The sequence below is a fragment of the Lutjanus erythropterus genome, chromosome 3 (assembly GCF_056507025.1).
Source record: "Lutjanus erythropterus isolate fLutEry1 chromosome 3, fLutEry1.hap2, whole genome shotgun sequence".
In the NCBI taxonomy this organism is placed as follows: domain Eukaryota; kingdom Metazoa; phylum Chordata; class Actinopteri; order Lutjaniformes; family Lutjanidae; genus Lutjanus; species Lutjanus erythropterus.
Window position 1 is genome coordinate 2,934,167 of NC_139319.1, and position 18,860 is coordinate 2,953,026.

At 40.5% G+C, this 18,860-nt stretch overlaps 2 protein-coding genes across 2 annotated transcripts; both read right to left on the bottom strand.

Annotated features, from left to right (window-relative positions):
• Nucleotides 1–581: 581 nt before the first annotated feature.
• On the bottom strand, nucleotides 582–10,354 carry fam161a (FAM161 centrosomal protein A). The gene is made up of 7 exons (XM_084714669.1): nucleotides 10,069–10,354; nucleotides 7,979–8,247; nucleotides 4,684–5,892; nucleotides 4,203–4,370; nucleotides 4,018–4,117; nucleotides 2,557–2,696; nucleotides 582–1,121 (listed from the first exon to the last, which is right to left on the bottom strand). Exons 1-7 carry the CDS (start codon nucleotides 10,222–10,224, stop codon nucleotides 845–847), a joined length of 2,319 nt encoding a protein of 772 aa, XP_084570795.1. The 5' UTR covers nucleotides 10,225–10,354; the 3' UTR covers nucleotides 582–844.
• A 1,138-nt stretch (nucleotides 10,355–11,492) lies between these two features.
• On the bottom strand, nucleotides 11,493–18,807 carry cct4 (chaperonin containing TCP1, subunit 4 (delta)). Its single transcript, XM_084714672.1, has 13 exons — nucleotides 18,537–18,807; nucleotides 17,219–17,271; nucleotides 17,004–17,093; nucleotides 16,713–16,821; nucleotides 15,331–15,595; nucleotides 15,009–15,141; nucleotides 14,338–14,477; nucleotides 14,144–14,240; nucleotides 13,887–13,997; nucleotides 13,588–13,718; nucleotides 12,416–12,650; nucleotides 11,797–11,910; nucleotides 11,493–11,666 (listed from the first exon to the last, which is right to left on the bottom strand). Exons 1-13 carry the CDS (start codon nucleotides 18,652–18,654, stop codon nucleotides 11,652–11,654), a joined length of 1,611 nt encoding a protein of 536 aa, XP_084570798.1. The 5' UTR covers nucleotides 18,655–18,807; the 3' UTR covers nucleotides 11,493–11,651.
• Nucleotides 18,808–18,860: the final 53 nt, after the last annotated feature.

Here is an 18,860-nt window from a genome sequence, read left to right on the forward strand (position 1 = left end):
GTCTTATTGGGACCATTGAATAGAAAGGAGCTAACGGTTAGCATTATGAGTACTTTGAGCACTACGACCAATCAAAGTGGGCACTGTGCAAGTGGCCTAAGCTTTTCCTTCAAGGGAAAATTTTGGATTTTTCAGTCAGTTTTAATGGTAAATGTAGTCATTTGAAAAAATAAATTCCTGTGCTGCTATATTGACCAAGAAAGCTCAGTTCTCCTGCTGCAAAATCTGTTGCTCTTCCTGCACCCAGTGATGTCACAGTGATGTCACTGTGTTAAGGAAGTATTATAAACTATTTCAGTTTGAGTTTCTTCTCTCCAACTCTGGGCAGCCAGGGGACATGCTAGATGAGTATTTTTGACACTTACGGCAAAGACACAGTCCAGAGCCAGAGTTTGTGTCTTATGCTGTACAGATTTTTAAAGTCTCCAGTGGAAAATTGTGATTTGTGATTTTGGGCTATTATAAATAAAACTGGACTGGATAGACGTGTAAATTACAATTATGCAAAATTACACTTATCAGTAATGATGTAAAATGATGATCAATCAAAAGTGTCCAGAATCTGAATTAACTGCTCACTATACAGCAAACGAATGACTGTTTATTAAGTAGAGAGTAGTAAGAGTAGTGATTTCAGACACAATCAGTCTCATTATATCAGGTTAAAGATATCAAAATTAAATTTTTTATGTGTGCACTATTTACAATAAAATGTAACATCATTCTATGAACGTGACGTTTCCTCTTCAGTGTTCCTCCTTGCTTGATGCGTTCAGTTTTCTCCATCGAGAGTTTTTGAACACAGTGACGCTGCAGGCCACTTCGATCATGACATTAGCTGACATCAGTCTCCTTCTTCCTGCTGTCTCGTGTCAGCATCGTGCTCGCTGTCGTCTGAGTAATTCTCATGATCGTCTGAGTAGTGGTAACTTTCGTCTGAATAGTGTTGATCATCCCGATCTGAGTGATGGCTGCTGGCGTCGTCTCCATCTCTGTGGTTTGACGAAGCCTCGTCACTTGCTCCTTCCCTCTCCTGTGGATCTACTTCCATGTCCTCATCGTCCAGGAAGACCTTTCTGTAGTGAACAGCTTCATATCCTGTGTCTGGCTCCTCTTGGTCACTAACACACAAAAGAACACAGTCGGCTTCTGATAAGAGAGTCAATTGCACCTTTGGGCCTTCAGTATGGCTGTACTCTCATTCATGGTGATCACACAAACAACTGTGCACACATATTTCTTTTCAACATAGCATAAAAACATGCTTTATAGACAACCAACAAAATAAAAGAATTTACCACTAATAAACAAGAAGTGATTCAACTAAAGATGTGAGCAACTCACTCCCACTTCATGAGGTAAAATGAGATTAGTCTGATTTTTCCAAATCATATTTTGGTGTTGGTATGTGCTCACATTTAGAAATTTAAACATACAATTTAAATCCCTGTTTACATGTGTGTACTTGGAAGCTTTTTGACTTTACCATCTATACTGAATCTGCACAGAATTTTAATTCTATCTTTAAAAATGTATTGATCAAAATCATTTGTTGCAGTCCCTCCCATACATTTAATATCTATCTAAACAAAGTCTTGAAAATACCAGTCACACAATAACACAAACAGGCAGCGGTAGAGAAGAAATTCTCGTGTCCTGTGAGGTAAAAGTACTGTTTTTGTCAAAGGAGTCTGATGACTTTGAAGAGAGCATAGATCAGGCCTATTCGACTAGCGTCTCGCGGGCCAGATGCAGCTCTTTTGAAATTTTCCATGGCCCGAAAGAGTCTACCTGCAAATCAGGCTACACCTGAACCTGTAAGATCTGAAGCATTACGGTCTTGGTTACATCTCTGTGCTGTGATTGGCTGCCACAGGACTACACCTGCTCTGCACCTGCAATTCACTCCGTGAAACCTCACGTTAGTCAAGCTACCAACAAGCTTCAAAATGTGTCTCTCACAGCTAAAGAGATGTAAAGATGATTGTAAAAATGAAAATACAATGCATGGCTGCGATGAAAGTATACACCATGAAGAAGAAGTGCTAAATCATGACTTTTCTCACAGTTTCCTGGGGGCTTGGACAACTAAATCTATTAGCATACAATCAGTGATATTTGTAGCTATTGACAAAGTATTCTGTGTATCCCACAAACCCCCAGTGATTTTCCTATTTGGCCCACTTACTATTAAATTTGAATAGCCCTGCCATAGATGAATATAAGGACTTCAGCTCCCTGTTGGAAAAGGCTGTCTGACTGCAAGGTGAAGCAGTGAAAGTATTCTAAATATAGCAGACACTTAAACTGATATTGATTTTTCAGGTGGCTAAAATACATTTTGCTGCTGTTCACAGCAGTACATTGCTTAGCTTCCTGCACTGATACTCCAGCTGCTTCTACAAACTGGGGGCATGCTGACCGCCATCTACTGCAGGTAATAAACTGACTATGGATAAATATCTCAATCAATCCCACTTTAAAACATCAGACTGACTGGGTCAGTAACCTTGAGCCTAGGGTGCAGTTTGCGCTACAATGACGTCACAGATTTACCTCTGTTTGCTGTCGGTGGACGGAGAGGCTTTGTGTGCAGATCCTGATTTGGCCGCCTTGCTGCTGATAAACTCTTCAGTCAGATCACATCCACGCAGGGCGTCTGTGTAGCGCTTCTCTGCTGCCTGTTTGGCATTCCTCTGTTATCAAAGCAAGTTCAGACAGTTAGTGTAAACAATGACATGGTAATCAGAGCTAAAATAACACACTCAGATACTCTCACTTTGCTGGATGTCATCAGTCTGTGACTGTGATATTCATGCATCCCAACACTTATGGTAATGAAATGCTGCACTCGGAGTTTGTAGTCCATCAACCTTCCCTCAGACTGGCTCAGCTCAGTTAGTGGTTTCCCGAACTACCAGAACTTCTCATTCAAAACAAAAAATATCTTATGGTTTTACTTCCTTCAGATATATTGATGTAGAAACTGGTCTCTGACCCTCTTTGTGATTGATTTCATGCTGTGTCATTATCAGTAAAAATGGCTAGAAAGAAGTCCCTCTGGATCGAGGGACTGACATTACAACCTGTCATTTAACGAATCAGTCGATGGTGGAAATAACTCGATGTGTGACGTTACTTATTTTTTCCCAGTTCCACCAAAATCCACCAGACAACTAAATTAGTCAAAAAAAGTCAGTCATCAGTGGCTACAACAGCAGCTGTTCACAAATGCTGGGTCATCACCCCTGAAAAATAAAAGACTACGGAAGAAATTCAGCAAAATTTAAGATTTATATCTAAATTACATTTTTATAAAGCATTTATAATCTGTAAAAAATAAATAAATAAATAAATGAAAAGCTTCAGAAAATTCAAAATTTCAAGGCAACTTACTTTACTTACAAAGATTTTTGAGTTTTGAGCCCAACCCAAACTCTTACTGTAAGTTTTAAAAACGTTTCAACAACTAATAATGTTTTGTTGAGATACTTTACTTTTCTTCTTTGGATAAACCTGAATCTTTGAGTTTTGGAAATCCCCAAAAATTGCATTTCAAAAACTGAAGTCATTTGAAGTATCTTGCCTTGAAATTTTGAGTTATCTCAACTTTTTTTAAGGTTTGTTTTCTTGATGAGAGGAAATAAAAAGATTGAGATGGCTTGTTAACTGCATTGCACTGCTTGTTAAAATGCATTTTTTTTTTATTTCTAAATATTTAATGTGTATATGCATGTGTCAAGATAATATATGGAACACAGAGTGGACATCCACATGAAAAGTTGAGACTTTTCCCTTTAAGGCTTATAGATACGCTTGGCTCAGAGGTTGTTTGTGAAGCCATGCAATATGCTGCAATTAAAATGTGTTTGTGTGCTTAAAATAGGGAATGTGGTCATATAGAAATCTGGTTGAGATGTTAGAAGATGCAGATGTATACAGTAGCAGCAGGCTTGTCAGAGGGGTGATCACACAGACACATCTGTTGCCTTATCCAGGGCTCAGGTTGATGTTCACCTGCGCAACCTGCTCCAACAGCAGCGGCCTGCCCTTCACCCTCTGCTGCATCTCTTTCATCTCCTGCTGGTACTCCTTCCTGCGCTGGAGCTCTTGTTTCCTGCACACAACACACAATTATTGATTGTCTCATTTTAGTCAACAACAGTCCACTTCATACTCTAGTCACGTTGTGTTTGGTTTACCTGAATTCTTTGAGTTTGGTCTGGTTTGTCTGTGAGAGAGCCAGATGGGGGTCGTTGGCCTGGGCACGTTTCAGCACCACCCTCTGCAGCTTCTTCTCCCTGTGCTTCTGCTTTTCCCTCCACCGTTCCTCCTCCTCTTCGGCCTTCTTCCTCTGCTCCAGCACCTTTCTACTCAGGGAGACAGTCTGGTCACTGATGCAGGAAGGTTTGGTTGGGGTGGGAACTTCAGGAGGGCTTGGGCAGACAGCTGAAGATATGGGTGCAACATTCGGCTATGGGGTGTACAAACTTTTTTTGAGGGTGGCAGTGGGGTTGTAAGCACAAGGCAGGGATGTTGGGAAAAGGAGTTCCATCCATTTGGGGGATTTCAAACACAGAGGGCAACTGCTGAGGTCTCGATGTCTAAACAGGACATTTGAGTTCTGAGGCTGGTTCTATCTCAACTAAAATGGTGGAAGCCTTTGGACTGCTGAAACGATACCTCACAGCCTCATGGCGCTTTTTGGTGGCATCTGTGACTTTGGTGGGCAGGAGTTCCAAGCTGCCTGAGAGTGACGAACAGAGGCTCGAGTTTGGCGTCCGAGATTGTCCGGGGCCGATGTACGGCCAGCGCAGCATCCGAGGGCTGCTCTGCTCCTTCTCGATGTCGGCCAGGATGCGTTCACGGTGCGAAGAGATCTGTGACGTCCTCAATTCAAACGGCTCACATGCAGTTGTGGGCCTCACCTCTTTCTGTTTCTCCAGGTGTTTCTTAAAGCGTCGATAACTGGCGTTGAAGTCAGGGACCTCTTTGTTAATCTGGGGCTTGTGGGAGAAGTTGTCGCCCGCACCGTCTTTGGTCTTCTTGCGTTCGCTGAGTCGTCGTGTGAGCATGCTGGGAGGCACTGAAGCACTCTGGAGCATCTCTTGAGCTCTCATCTGTATCTTGATCGACCGATACAGCTGCTCCTCCTTCATCAGCTCTCCTGATGCTGCTGCGTACACCGCCTTGGGAACAGGCTTGGCCTTGAAGGGCTTGACTTTCTCCTGGTCAGACGGTTGTGGGTGATGCTGCTGTTTCTGTTCCTTCTTTAGTCGCTCCCTCTCCAGGAAGGTGAAGGGCTTCTGGACGGTTCGAAGGTGCTGTTCTTCTCGCTGTTTTATTCTTCGCTGTCGTTCCTCGTTGCGCTCCTGCAGCTCTTCATAAAGCGGGAGGTGAACGTGAGCCGGTACGGGGCTGGCACGGAACTTCCTCTGGCACTCTGTCAGCTCTTCCAGCTGCCGTCGCAGCTCTGCGTTTTCCAGTTCGATCTCTGAACGCGTCTTTATGCCACGCTTTCGCCTCTCGTCCTCACGCAGCATCATCTGGAAAGGTTTCGGGACGGTCACTCTGTGCTTCCAATGCTCCTGGTCTTCATCTTTATGCCCCTGCCTCTTCTTTCGTTTTTCCTTTTGTCTCTTCTGTTCTGACGGCAGGCTGTGCAACGAGGAGGACGACGGTCGGCGATTATGAGGGGACAGCTTAAAGTCCTGCCACATGTTCTTAATGTGTTCTTTAGGAGAAAAAAGCAGACCTTTCTCCACATCGTTACTTGCAGCTTCATCTTCATCTGAGGAGTCTGACTGTCCGGAGCCTCTCCTGAGTTCGACAGCAGAGTGCGACTTCCTCAAATGGCGTGAAGCTGCTGGACTACTATACGACCACGGGAGCCTAATAAAAAAAAAAAAAAAAAACAAGAAAGAAAAATGAAATAAATGACTGTTAATGTGACAAAACTGGGAAAATGTGCTATTTATCATAATTTAATATTTAGTGAATTTTTGAGCTGGTATTCTTGTACTTCATCTCATAGGCAACATACATATTATGACCAGTGGAGTTTTTGTATACTATTTTCTCAATTAACTGATTAATCGTTTTGTCCAGAAAATGGCCATCAGATTTTCTCAGAGCCCAACATGACACAGATAAGTGTCATAAACATTGTCTTCCCCTGGTTTTAAAGGCAGCATTACAGTAAAGTGATACAATGTACTGAAACCATTTTTACTCATTTTTATTCATTAAAAATCTCTTTGTGTTAACACTCCAACACAGCAATACTCATCCCTACAATTTTTGTTGCAATATTCAGGTATTTGGTCAAAACTATTAAGATATTTGTCTGTGTCCATATCTTCCACTTTATATTGAAAAAACAGCAAATCCTCACATTAAGGAAGCTGAAACTGACAAATGTTTGACTTTTTAAATGGAAAAGTAGAGCTGCAATGATGAATCAATTATTAAATTAATTGCCAACTATTTTGGTGATAAATTAATTGGTTTGAGTAATTATTTAAGAAAAAAAAAATCCAGATTCCAGCATCTTGAATGTGATTACTGTCTGGTTTCTTTAATCCTCTGTGGGCAAAACAGGACATTTGAAGTTGTCATCTTGGGTTTTGGGAAACACTGATCAACACTTTTCACCATTTCCTGACATTTTATAGGAAAAAAAACTATTATTTGATTAACTGAGAAAATAATCAACTGATTAACTGACTATGAAAACAATTGTTGCAGCCCTACTGAAAAAAATAGTTTGAAATTTTAGAGACCTTCCTAGCTTTTTCAGTGGCAGTCCCTCTGCTCAGCACCTTTGTCAAGAGTGATCATGATCTAAAGGGTCAGTTCACCCAAAAACAAATCTTCTCACTTGCTGATGCCCAGAAAATAAGTTTTTACCAAGTATGGTACCAAGTTTTTTTTAAATTATCCATTGCTAATATATTTCATTTGCGCTGCACAATGCACTGAAGAATAACAGCAATGTTTTTTCCTCAAACAATTCCGAGTTACTTTGGATAACCAATAACTTCACTGTCAACATCGTGATATAAACACTACATGCTAAATCAACTTTAGTCTGCAACCGAACCAAAGCAATACAGTTTATGATTACACATAAAATGCAAATATCCCCCCTGACAAAAACATAATTTAAACACTCCTCTTTCACTCATGTGCCTTAAATTGTACCTCATTTTACTGTCTTTGGTCATGCTGTTGTTATAGCGTGGTTCTTATGCTGTACCGAAAATCGGAGACATGAGTGAATTAAATAATAACAGCTTTAAAGGTACTGGTCCAGTGTGCTATCTGAAATAGAAAAGATACTGGTTTGAAACTGGAGATGGACCCAGTATCCCTCATCCTGTCCTATATTCATACTTACGCTGCAAGAAAAGAACATTTTACTGCAGTGGATTAATAAAGAAGTATGAAATGTTAAAGCCTGACGGAGTACTGTTGTATTTAGTGTCATTAGAGTACCTTACATGTGTATTACATTCAAAAACAGACCAGTTCTATAAAATTTGGGAACCTTATCTGGTGGACTCTGGTGTCTCTGCCATCCTGCTGCAGGGCTTTTCACTGCAGGTGAGTTTTTAAAATGCCATTTTCAAAGCTTAAAGCAGCACACACAAAACTCTGTTCAAATCCATTATATTGGTGAGGCTGCAGAAGTTTCTGATATCTCAAAAGGCACACAAAACAAACCTATCTACAGGCAGAGAATAAGAGACATTTCCAAAGCTGTTGTGCTATGAAATGTTGATGATATAGCACCCCCTTTAGGCCAAAAGGAGTAAAATCAAGGACTCATATTTCTCCCTGTTGTATTTGTATATTTATTGCACAATTCTCTGTCTGTTAAAGCCATTAAATAACCAGACAGACATGAGAAACCCTACGCAATTAACTTTAATTCTCTTACATAATCTTAACACAATCTTGACCAAAAGCCACCAACCTGTGTCCCGTCTCCAGCGTTGCCATGTCCAGAGGCTCCATGGACTTGAGCTGCAGCTTTCGTTGATACATGCTCTCCAGCTCAGCCATGGTGCGGAGGTGGGCCTTCTTCAGCTCCTCCAGCTTGCTGTAGTACTCCTCGTTGGAGAAGAAGATTTCACTGAGGTCAAAGCGGTTTCCTGCCGCTCTGTAGTCAGTCATCACGAGAGGACCGCCCCTGCCCAAATGATCCTCATCACAGAAATCAGAGCCCGAGTCCTCATACTCCAGCTGAAAAGGTCGAAAGTCACATAAAGCTCATTTTCCAATCAGCGCTCATTTTCTACCTAAATCTTAAGCAACTTATTATAACAGTACTTACTTACAACAGTATTCAATCTGATGCGACCTGATTTATATAACATAATATGAACTGCAGCCCGATATATTTGTCTTGAAGCTGTCAGACAGTTTTTTTTTATCTTAGCTGCAGGACATTGTTTGGAACCAGCAGGCCTCCTGGAGCAGAGCAGCCCTGCTCACTGGCCCTCAGGCTCCTCCAGGTCTAAGCCTATTATGCTGCAGCAGCAGCAGCGACGTGGGCCATATGGTGAAGCACAAAGGGCAGCTTACCACAAAAGAGCTCAACTGACACACACCCTGAATCAGATGTCTGGCTCTGTTGCTGCTCACATCATCATGAGGTGTTTGTCAAGAACGTCACAGAAATGTGACAATTGCTGCAGACTCCTGCGTGGAGGCGGAAGTAATGTTGGTGTCCAGAGGATAATTAAGTGTTTGGGATTATAAACTGAATGCGGCGTCTGGTAATCTAGTCAAGACGGATGTCCAAAAATAGTCAGGCCAACAAATTGTACATGTCAAATCCCTTCCACCACATGGACTGACCTGAAACTGTCAACGGCCTGTTAACATGACATGATCACAAACTATTTCAGTCTGTTTCACTCAAACAAAATAAAACTAAAATATTACAAATCTATTAAGTCACGATTGTAATATTAAAAGGATGAATAAACACCTTAGATGCTAAAGCAGTTCTTTTATTAAACTAAGCTAGGATTGGTGATGTAGTGTGGCGTAAAAACCACGTAAATCTCAGTTTTTCCACCAAACTGAAATCTTATGATCTAAAGTCACTGTTTATAATGTACTTGACAGCATCAGCAAAGTGTAGAAAAAAAAAAGAAATAATAATTCATCGTCTCAGATGCACTGGACCAAACTACTTTTACTGACTTACTAATTTGACAGTGAAAGACAGTCGGATTTAATTGTTGAAATGTTGCTTTCATTTGACATTTCCTCATTTCTAGGGCTGTAACATCTGTTTTTAAACGGATTACTCTGTTGGTCATTTTCTTGATTAATCAATTAGTTGTTTGGTCAAGAAAATCAGACACTGGTGAAAAATATTTGAGTGTCCCAAAGATGACATCTTCAAATGCTTTGTTTTGTCCACAACCCAAAGATATTCAGTTCTCTTTCATAGACAAGTAGGGAAACAAAGAATATTCACATTTAGTAAGCTAGAATCAGAGAATATTGACCTCAAACAAAATACTCAAACTGAGTAATTAATTATCTAAATAGGTGGCACTAAATTTCATAGCTGACAACAATTGCAGCATCAACAATATGTAAGAAAGAAGAAACTGAAAGTAAGACCTAAATTACCTTATTACTCTGATTCCTCTGCGCTGCTTGGCAGGATAATTCTAGTTTTGCCACAAATCTTTCCTCAGTGTTGGTAATAAATTAAATTAAGTTAGCGAATTTAGCCAAAGAACTAAATTACAGTTCCCTTTTTTTCAGAAGACAGTAGAATTTTATTCCATCGGTTTCATTTGACATGACATCTAGTATACATATATAAACTACTGAACTTAAATTAGTGAAAACATATTGTTGGTTGTCTTACGGTGTCTGCTACCTGAATTTTGGCCAGTTAGGCCTAGTTGGAGCTAATTTATCTGTAGAAAAGAGTAATTTTAAAGGTGTTTTAAAGTAAAAAGTGAGGTCCTAACAGCCATAATGTAGCTCCACACCTAAATTAATACTCAGTAATGTGTTTTTTAAAAAAGTTTTTACCTCCTTCTCGTAGTCCCGGTTGTCCATATGACCCGTGGCCGTGTAGGGCAGGACTCTCTCCCTCTCGTATGAAGCTAACGGGGCTTTGGTGTGCGGGTCTACCGGCGTTTTCAAACACGAAGTGACCAGAACGTTTGTCCGGTGGGCGTTCGCCATGACTCCCAAGTATTTGTTCCAGTTTTAATTAAAGTAATAATAAATAAAAACGTTACAAAAAAGTATTTGGATAAAATAAGCAGAGTTAACGAAGAGTCACTGTCCGCGTGCTGACGCTGTGTGTCGGTATCTAGGCAGCAGCAGGTGGTCTCCTTAGCAACAAAGCAGAGCTTGGTTGGGAAGGAAGTGACGGAGCATAACCGGAAATTAAAATGTGTGGGTTCCATACAAATTAAAAGTATTAATTCTAAATATTGTAACTTTTATGTTTTCCCTTTGCAAAGTAGGTATTTAAATCACGCAATATAAAGGTTATTATTTAACTTAAACAAAAATAATCAATAATCAAAATGTGTAAAACGTGTAAAAACATTTTAGTTAACCAAAATTAAAACTTTAGAAATAAAATATTTTGTACCAACAAAAATGAAATAAAATAAAACATATACAGGAAACGTCTTTAGGTTTAGTCTTTGTCAAAGTTGTTAACATAAAAAGCATGAGGAGGGACTGAGGTGTCTACACGACTGTGGGTCAATTGCCTTTATAAAGTGTTCTGACTGCATTCTTAAATGTTGCCCCTAAGATATTCCCTCCAAATCAAAATTAATATATATATATATCAATGCAAAAGAAAACCAAACTTCCTTTAAAACTCTTAAGAACAAATCCCAGCTCTCCTACAAGTTTCTGTATGGATTTAATCTGCAGAATATCTGTTCAGATCTGTAGAATCTTGGAAATTGATTAATGGCAGACTCTGATTTAAATACAAATTTGACTTACTAAAAAAATCATAACTCCACTTGTTAAATTGAGATTTTGAGGTATATTTTATCTGTTGCTTGCCTAATAGAGTTAGACAAACATGGAAAAGAAATACATTTAGCTATTCTCTTAAATTAAAAAAAAAATTCAGTTTGCTACAGATACATCACATATCTGTTAATACCATGATTAAACTTTCATGTTTTCAAATTCACTTCATTTGTAAAACAAAGCATTCAAAGAATTAGTTGTCAAAATAAATACAAGGTATAATTTTTTCAGTAAAAGGAAATGAATCCACATGTCCAGTGGAACTACTTTTTTCAGATTTGTAAGGGCAAAAAAAAAAGACTCAGCCTCTCCCATACTAATGTGTTTTTTGCAAACTAATTCAAATTAAGAGAAGCACATTTTTGTAAATTTAAACTTTAAATGAGCCAAAATGGCTGAAACAGCAGTGAGACCATCAAAAAGGGGCAAAGAATCACACAAGCAACAGCTGGAGTGTCAACAAAAAAAAACAAGCCTTTTTTTTATTAAATTATGCAACGTAACAACTACAGCGGAAATCTGAACAGACTGACGTCGACAGAGTCCTCTGATCCCTCACGGTACGAGCAGGCTTAGTGGACAGAACTCATTGGACAGACTCAAATCTCTTATCGGGTGTTCACCTGTGAGACAAAACACAAAACAGATTTTTTCTTAAGTGTATTCACTTAACAAGGAATACACTTTCTCTCTGAGCAGTTGAAATAAATTCACTTTAAATGATTTAATCCAGTTTGGGGTGTCGAGTCTTACCACGTCGTCGATCTTGAGGATGCTGCGGACCGTCTCTGTGGCCAGGGTCAGTGCGCTGATGGAAACCAGGAGAGGCTGCACCACCAGCTCCTCCAAGATGTTGGAGATTCCTCCCTGTCAGACACAAACACAGTAAACCAGTCAGTCAAATCAGTCCTCACACTGGGATACTGCGAGGTTTGTGATGGAGAGTCTGATAAAGCTGTAGCGTCATTACATGTGATTTAACTTTGGTGAGATCCATCTGATATTATCAATGCCAAATCACTATTTTTTAAAAAAATCACGGCACAATGTGGCTGCAACTACTTCATTACTGATGAATCTCTTGATTCATTTGCCAGTTAACAGCATCTTCAAAATGCTTGTTTTGTCTGTCACAGCCCAAAGCTCAAAGATATTTCATTCACAATGATATCACACAGAAAAAAGCAGCACACCACAAAACAAACAAGAGAATATTTGGCTTTTTTAAAATTAAATAAATAAACAACTGATCAATTAATTGTTTCAGCACTGAAGCACAGTCTATAAAATCTAAAAATATAATAATTTGTTCTACCCTCACTGTTTCTTCATGAACATCAACCTGTGATGAAGGTGGAGGAGGGGAACAGACCTTGCGGACGTTAATGCCGGCCATCTTGTCTCCTTGAGCGTGCCTGTTGCGGAGCTCCGTCACCGTTGAGATGGGGTTCAGGCCGGCATTCTCAGCCAGCGTGGAGGGGATCACCTCGAGGGCGTCGCTGTACGCCCGTACGCAGTAGGCCTCCATACCACCGAGAGTGCGTGAGTACTCCGCCAGGCGCACGGCCAGCTCGATCTCTGGAGCGCCGCCACCGGCTATCAGAGCCCTGAGGGGAAGAGGAGGAGAAGGAGAGAGAGCAAGAAGAAGAGGAGGGGTTCAGAAGATATTACAGAACTTCTGGAAAATTGTTGTGCAGCAATTGCAGCACAAAGAAGAGTTCAAACATATTGAGAGCAACTACAAAAATAAAATTAAATGTCAAATAATGAACAATGTCACACTGTGTACCCATAAGTGAGGAACAATAGCCAGCGAAACAAGAAACATGAGCTGTCAGATGAACTGTCAGGCTGTAAACAAGCAAACAGTTTATTTGGAAGTAACAATAAAAATGAGCACACCTGAAATTGATCAAAAACGGTGTGTGTGCTCGGCTATAGTTGTATAGTGGGTCAAAGTTGAAGCAGGAAGTTGGTGTGGAAACTGATGATGAAGTTTACAGACTGGATATAAATGTTGCTGTACGCCTTTGATTTATCTTCCCAAGTCTGACTGACCTCTGAGTTTGTTTATGACCCGTCTGATCACCTGACTGCTCACGTTTCTTGACCCCGTCAAGACTTTTTAGAGATGTCACCATGTTGCCAACTCACACATTTGTCTGGTTCCCAGGCTATTGTTTTGCTTGGTACGTACAATCTACAATGATACATTTCCCAGAATATTTGTCGCTTTCTTTCACTATTTTGAAATATAGTTAAAATCATTTCCTGGTATTACTGAGATATGTAATCTATGTGTGAATGCTCCCCGGCCAAGTTGCTGACACAACCAGGAGTGAATTAAGGGTGAGCTTTCCACAGTACTGTTCCTCCGTTCGTTACGCTCCTGCAGGATGAAAAAATGCAGGAGCGCCTTTGTCAGAGGTCACCTGCACCTGTTTATCTCAGTGTCCAAAAATCAGCAGAGAGAAATGTCTGGGTTTTTTTTTCCTTTCTCAGCTTTAGTGATGACTTTTCTGACATGTTTGTGAAATGACTGACCTCTTCTTGACCAGGCAGCGGATGACACACAGGGCGTCGTGGATTGAGCGCTCTGCCTCCTCGATCACCAGCTTGTTGGAGCCCCGAACCACGATGCTCACCGTCTTCCCCGGGCTGCTGCAGCCTGTGATCTGCAAGGAGCAACACGAAAACCTTTATGTGAAGCATCACACCAGTGTCTTTCAGTGTTCAAAGAGTTTGTTCTTTCAACTCATTAGTCTTCAGTTGTAACGTACGTGAAGTGTGACGTGTCACCAATCTGAAAACTGGTGGAAAATCAGCTCTGAAATGATGCGTACCTTGACCAGCTTGCCGGAGCCGTCCAGGTTGACCTCCTCTGCGAGCTCTGCTGTGCCGAGCATCTCTGGAGTGAAGTGGTCGATGTGGGCGATGGGCTTCGTGCCAAGGGTCTGAAGAGGAGAGGAGACTTTGTTTTACTTTACCGTCATACAATGGGTTTATTTGCAAAGAAATTATGATATATGGATGAGATTTGTCTTGACTGCATATTTCAGTCGCTAGTGTGAAACCGTGAAGCCTTTTGATTGAGACTCACCTTGCAGATGAACTCAATGTCCTCTCTCTCGATCTCTTTCACCACCATGATCTTCATTTTGTTGAGGAAGTGGAGGGCGAGGTCACTCAGAGCGTCTCTGTCACAGGACACTTAGTTGTTAATATCAAACGTATATAAACGTGTATATCTATACGATACCAGTGTCTCTTCTGTCTGTATCTGTGTTTTTGTACCTGAGGATGGACTTCTGGATGAGCAGCACGTTGCAGCCAGCCTTCTTGATCTGTTTCACCATGTTGAGGATGTAGGCGCGTTCCTCCCGCAGTACGCGGTCCATCTGGGCGTAGTCTGACACCACGATCTGGTTGTCCATCTGCATGCCACACACACACACACAGCAGGTCAGGAGTGAAAGGACCATGACGATGATGGGTTTTTGTTTGTTTGTTTTTTAATTAATTTGACCTTTATTTAACCAAGAAGTCGCCCCTTAAGACTGAAAACTCTTTTCCGAGGGAGAACTGGTCAAGACAGCGCAACAGTTACAGTTGTTGAGAAGTGTGCCAGGAGGGAAATTAAGCTTTTTAAGAGCACTTTATTCTACTTAATCAGAAAATATCAACATCATTCGTCTCACAGTGGAAGCTTATTGGGATGGAACCGTCTTGTGAGATAATTTCTGTGCTCCAAATAAATGATTTCAAGCCAATTTCAATGAGAAACTTAGCAATTAATTTTCCTCTGATTCAATGCGTAACAGTGGAATTCAATTCACTGCAAACATTTTTCTTTGTCTCTTCCATAAAAAAAAAAAACAAAGTCCACACCTAAGACATATTTTTCAATCTAAAATCCAGAAAAGCTGCAATCTTTCCTCTGAGATGATATTCATCAGGTGACTCACGTCAGTTTTGGGTGGGGACAGACAGAACTGGATGAGGCCGATCTTAGCCTTCTCCACACGGGTCACGCCGCTGTTGGCCACCCTCTGGGTCAGGACCAGGCCCTCCACCAGCTCACAGTCATCGATGGTCCCTCTGAAAAGACACCAGGAGGGAAAATCCAGATCAACATTTTGCATGCAGGCAGGAGTTGATATAAAAATCCTTTTTAAATGTCTTGAAATACAAAGAACATTAAAAAAGACGACTTTAGAACAGAACCAGTCAGAACTTTTGAAGCAGCTGTTGTAAATGACTGATGATGATTCCAACGCTCGCACTCACCCGAGCTTCTTGATGATTTTGATGTCATGCAGGTCGACGCTGGTGGCGGTGGCTGGGTCGATGACCCGCATGACGGCGTCCACGCTCATGGGCGCCAGCAGGCTGGAGTACTGGGACACCACCTTGGAGCACAGCGACGTGGTGGCGCTGTTGAGCAGAGTCTCGCGGTCGCTCAGCTGCACTGGCCGGCTCATTGTCGTCAGAATCTCCACGCCTTTCTCCACAGCCTTCTGGAAGGACTCCGAGATGATGGTGGGGTGGATACCTGAAGGACGGGACAGGTGAAGACATTAGTGCTGAAACTATTTAACAACTGATTAGTTGATCTGAAGAAGATTTTTCTTTTATATGGAAGCAAAAATGTCAAATATTCCCAGCTACTTTTATTTTTTAAATGATGATGTGCTGCTTTAATTAATTACCAAAAAGTAACAAATATGGGAAAAAGGACCGAGTCTGAATTAGAACTGAACTTGAAAAATCTGCTCATGACAGCTTTAATTTGCATTTTTAAATTTTCAACATGCCAACCTTTCCACCTCCAGAGTTTCCACTTTTTAATGTGTGAATTGAAAATAATAACATAACTGTTTATATGGCACTTTTCAAAAAATGAGTTACAACCTGCTATACATACATAAAAACAGAACAAAGCATTAAAGACATGCGGAAAAATACAGTGTTAAAATCAAGAACTGCAGGGGCAATCACAAATATGAATGTCAATAATAACATGAATAAAACAGACAGACAAAAAGTAAATAAGTAAAACCTTAAATAAAACAAAGACAAAAGCACGAGAATCAAGAATTAAAGTCAGCTTCGTTAAAGTGTGTTTCAAGGAGTGATGTTACTATAAACGTTATTCAAAATAAGGGCTGCAACTAATGATTATTTTTATAGTCGATTAATCGGTTGATCATTTCCTCGATAAATCAATTAATGGTGTTGTTAATGTTTGTTTTACAATGTCAGATAATGGGAAAAAAGCCAATCAGAATTTCCCAAAGCCGAAAATGACGCCCATAAATATTTTGTTTTAGTTACAAAGATATGCAGTCTACTGCAACACAGGAGTAAAGAAACTGAAAAATATTTACATTTAAGAAGCTGAAATCAGACAATTTTGACTTTTCCTCAAAATATTACTCAAATATGGTTGGTGATTATTTTAATAACTGATTTAATAATCATTTAATCAAATAATTGCAGCTCTATACAAAATGTGCACAAAAACGATGGATGGTCCAGTAAAGTGGAAATGACTGCAGTTTTCTAATCTCACTGCCAAACTGTCACCGTTCCCCACTAATCCTCCACGACAAAGTACGATCACAGAGGTGAGCATCAGCAATCTGTTTTCTGTCCTCTGCAGCTCTTACCTTTCTGGAGCAGTTTGTAGCAGGCATCCAGCAGCGCTCCAGCAATCACCACCACAGATGTGGTGCCGTCTCCGGCCTCGATGTCCTGGGCTTTGGACAGTTCCACCAGCTGAAAAACACACACACACACACAAACACACACACACACACACACAAACACACACACACTTCAATTTAGGTTTGAAAGGCTACAAACAAAGAAACAAAAATACCAATGATGAGGCAAAAGCAAATGAAACTGCTATGAAAAGGAGTGCTCATGTTTTTGGATGAAGAGGAATCAACACGTACCATTTTGGCTGCAGGGTGGAGCACCTGCATCTGCTTCAGGATGGTGGCACCGTCGTTGGTAATGGTCACGTCACCTTTCTCATCCTGGATCTGAAACAAACATTAAAAAAAAGAGCACCTGGTTTAGAAACGGGAATTCATCAGGAGTGAGGTCACGTTAGCCCAAAGACAAAAAAAAAACAAAACTAATAATAATAAGAAATCTGTTTACTGACCATCTTGTCCATGCCTTTGGGCCCCAGGCTTGTTCTGATGGCATCTGCAACAGCTGTCAAACAAGCAGGAGATTCATCAGTATGGTAACAATGATCAACTCAACATCCAAACATTAACAACCAAAAACAACAATATGCATTATCGAGGTTTATACACATATGTATTAACGATTAATAAAGATGACACAACATCACAGGTTTAATATCAAGGCTGGTACTCTTCTTTTTAGTGCAGAGAAATTGTTGCATGTGCAACAGGTTAATAAAATCAAGTGACATAAATAACTCACAAGCAAGACCACAGCATAACAAAAAGAAATCCAACTGTTAAAGTAGGGCTGCACACTATGGTTAAAAAAAATCATATTGCAATTATTTTGACAGATTTTGCAATATGATTCATCAGAAGTGGGAATGATTATTTTTAGCATCACAACTTTCATTTCAACAGAAAAAAACTAATTAAATCCCGATGATGTGACGTGTTGACATTTGTACCAAACAAGCATGTTTTCTCACATCTGAAGAACAAGATTTGTAGGACAGGGCATCTCTGCAGCACGACAGTGCTTCATTATAATGCTGTTTTGACATTTTTCCTACATTAAAAATGGCAACTTCTGCAATTTGGATATTGCAATTTTGATCATATTTTCAAATAACTGTACAGCCCTATATTTAAATGTTTCCACAAAACCTATTAAAAGAAAGTTATATTCCAACAGCAGTTCAAAACTGTAGAGTATCTACTTTTATTCTAAGCACACATTTCACAGCTCAGTCCTTTGCATCTTAACTTCTGGCCATATTTAGTATTGCATGCAGCACTTTGGGCCACTGAGCTAGCTAATGCTGAGATTGTGTTGAGTCATGAGCATCTTGCAGGGACACACCACCACACGGAACTGTACTTTTTTTTTTTTTTTTTGCATTAAAATTTTGTAAATCACTGTCTCATATGTTGCTACTTAAAATTACACCGGAAGAAGCTTTAACTGCAGATAAGAGGTGTAATTTCAGAGTAATACAGTGATATTTGGTGCAATCATATATGCCGAATAGAAAAAGCGACTATTTTGAATCAATACACCCTCTCTTATGTTTTATATCCGTCGTGTACTTTTTATTCACAGAGCTAAGCTGTTAAATTCACACTTTCTTGAATTAGATTTCAGACCAGCTAGTAGCTTGAATGACAATGAATAACGGTGCCCTGCCCAGCCCAGCCCAGCCCTGCCTACAGCTATAAAACTAAATGAAAACTGAGATTTTGGGACATGTAACGATCGTTTCATGTAACTTATAAGTCCTCGCCTACCTTTGGCAGCAGAGATGTTACTGAACCGAATCTGGGCCGGCTTGTCGCGGTCCACATACGTCCCTCCATTGTTTTTGCCCATGTTTGGGGCTTTCGGTGCCGCCTTCGCTTCGGGCATCGCGACTTTATAATCGATGGAAAATGTTAAGAGAAGTCTTCAGAACGGAACTGATACGTCCCGGGGCTCAAACACCGCGATTCGGCTTCGGATGGACTCAGATTAAGGTATCTCCACCCGGTCCCTGTCAGAACCTTCCAGAGCCACCGGCTGCTGCGGAGAGAAGAAGGACCCGGCTGTCAAACTGCCCGGCGCTTGGCGATGAC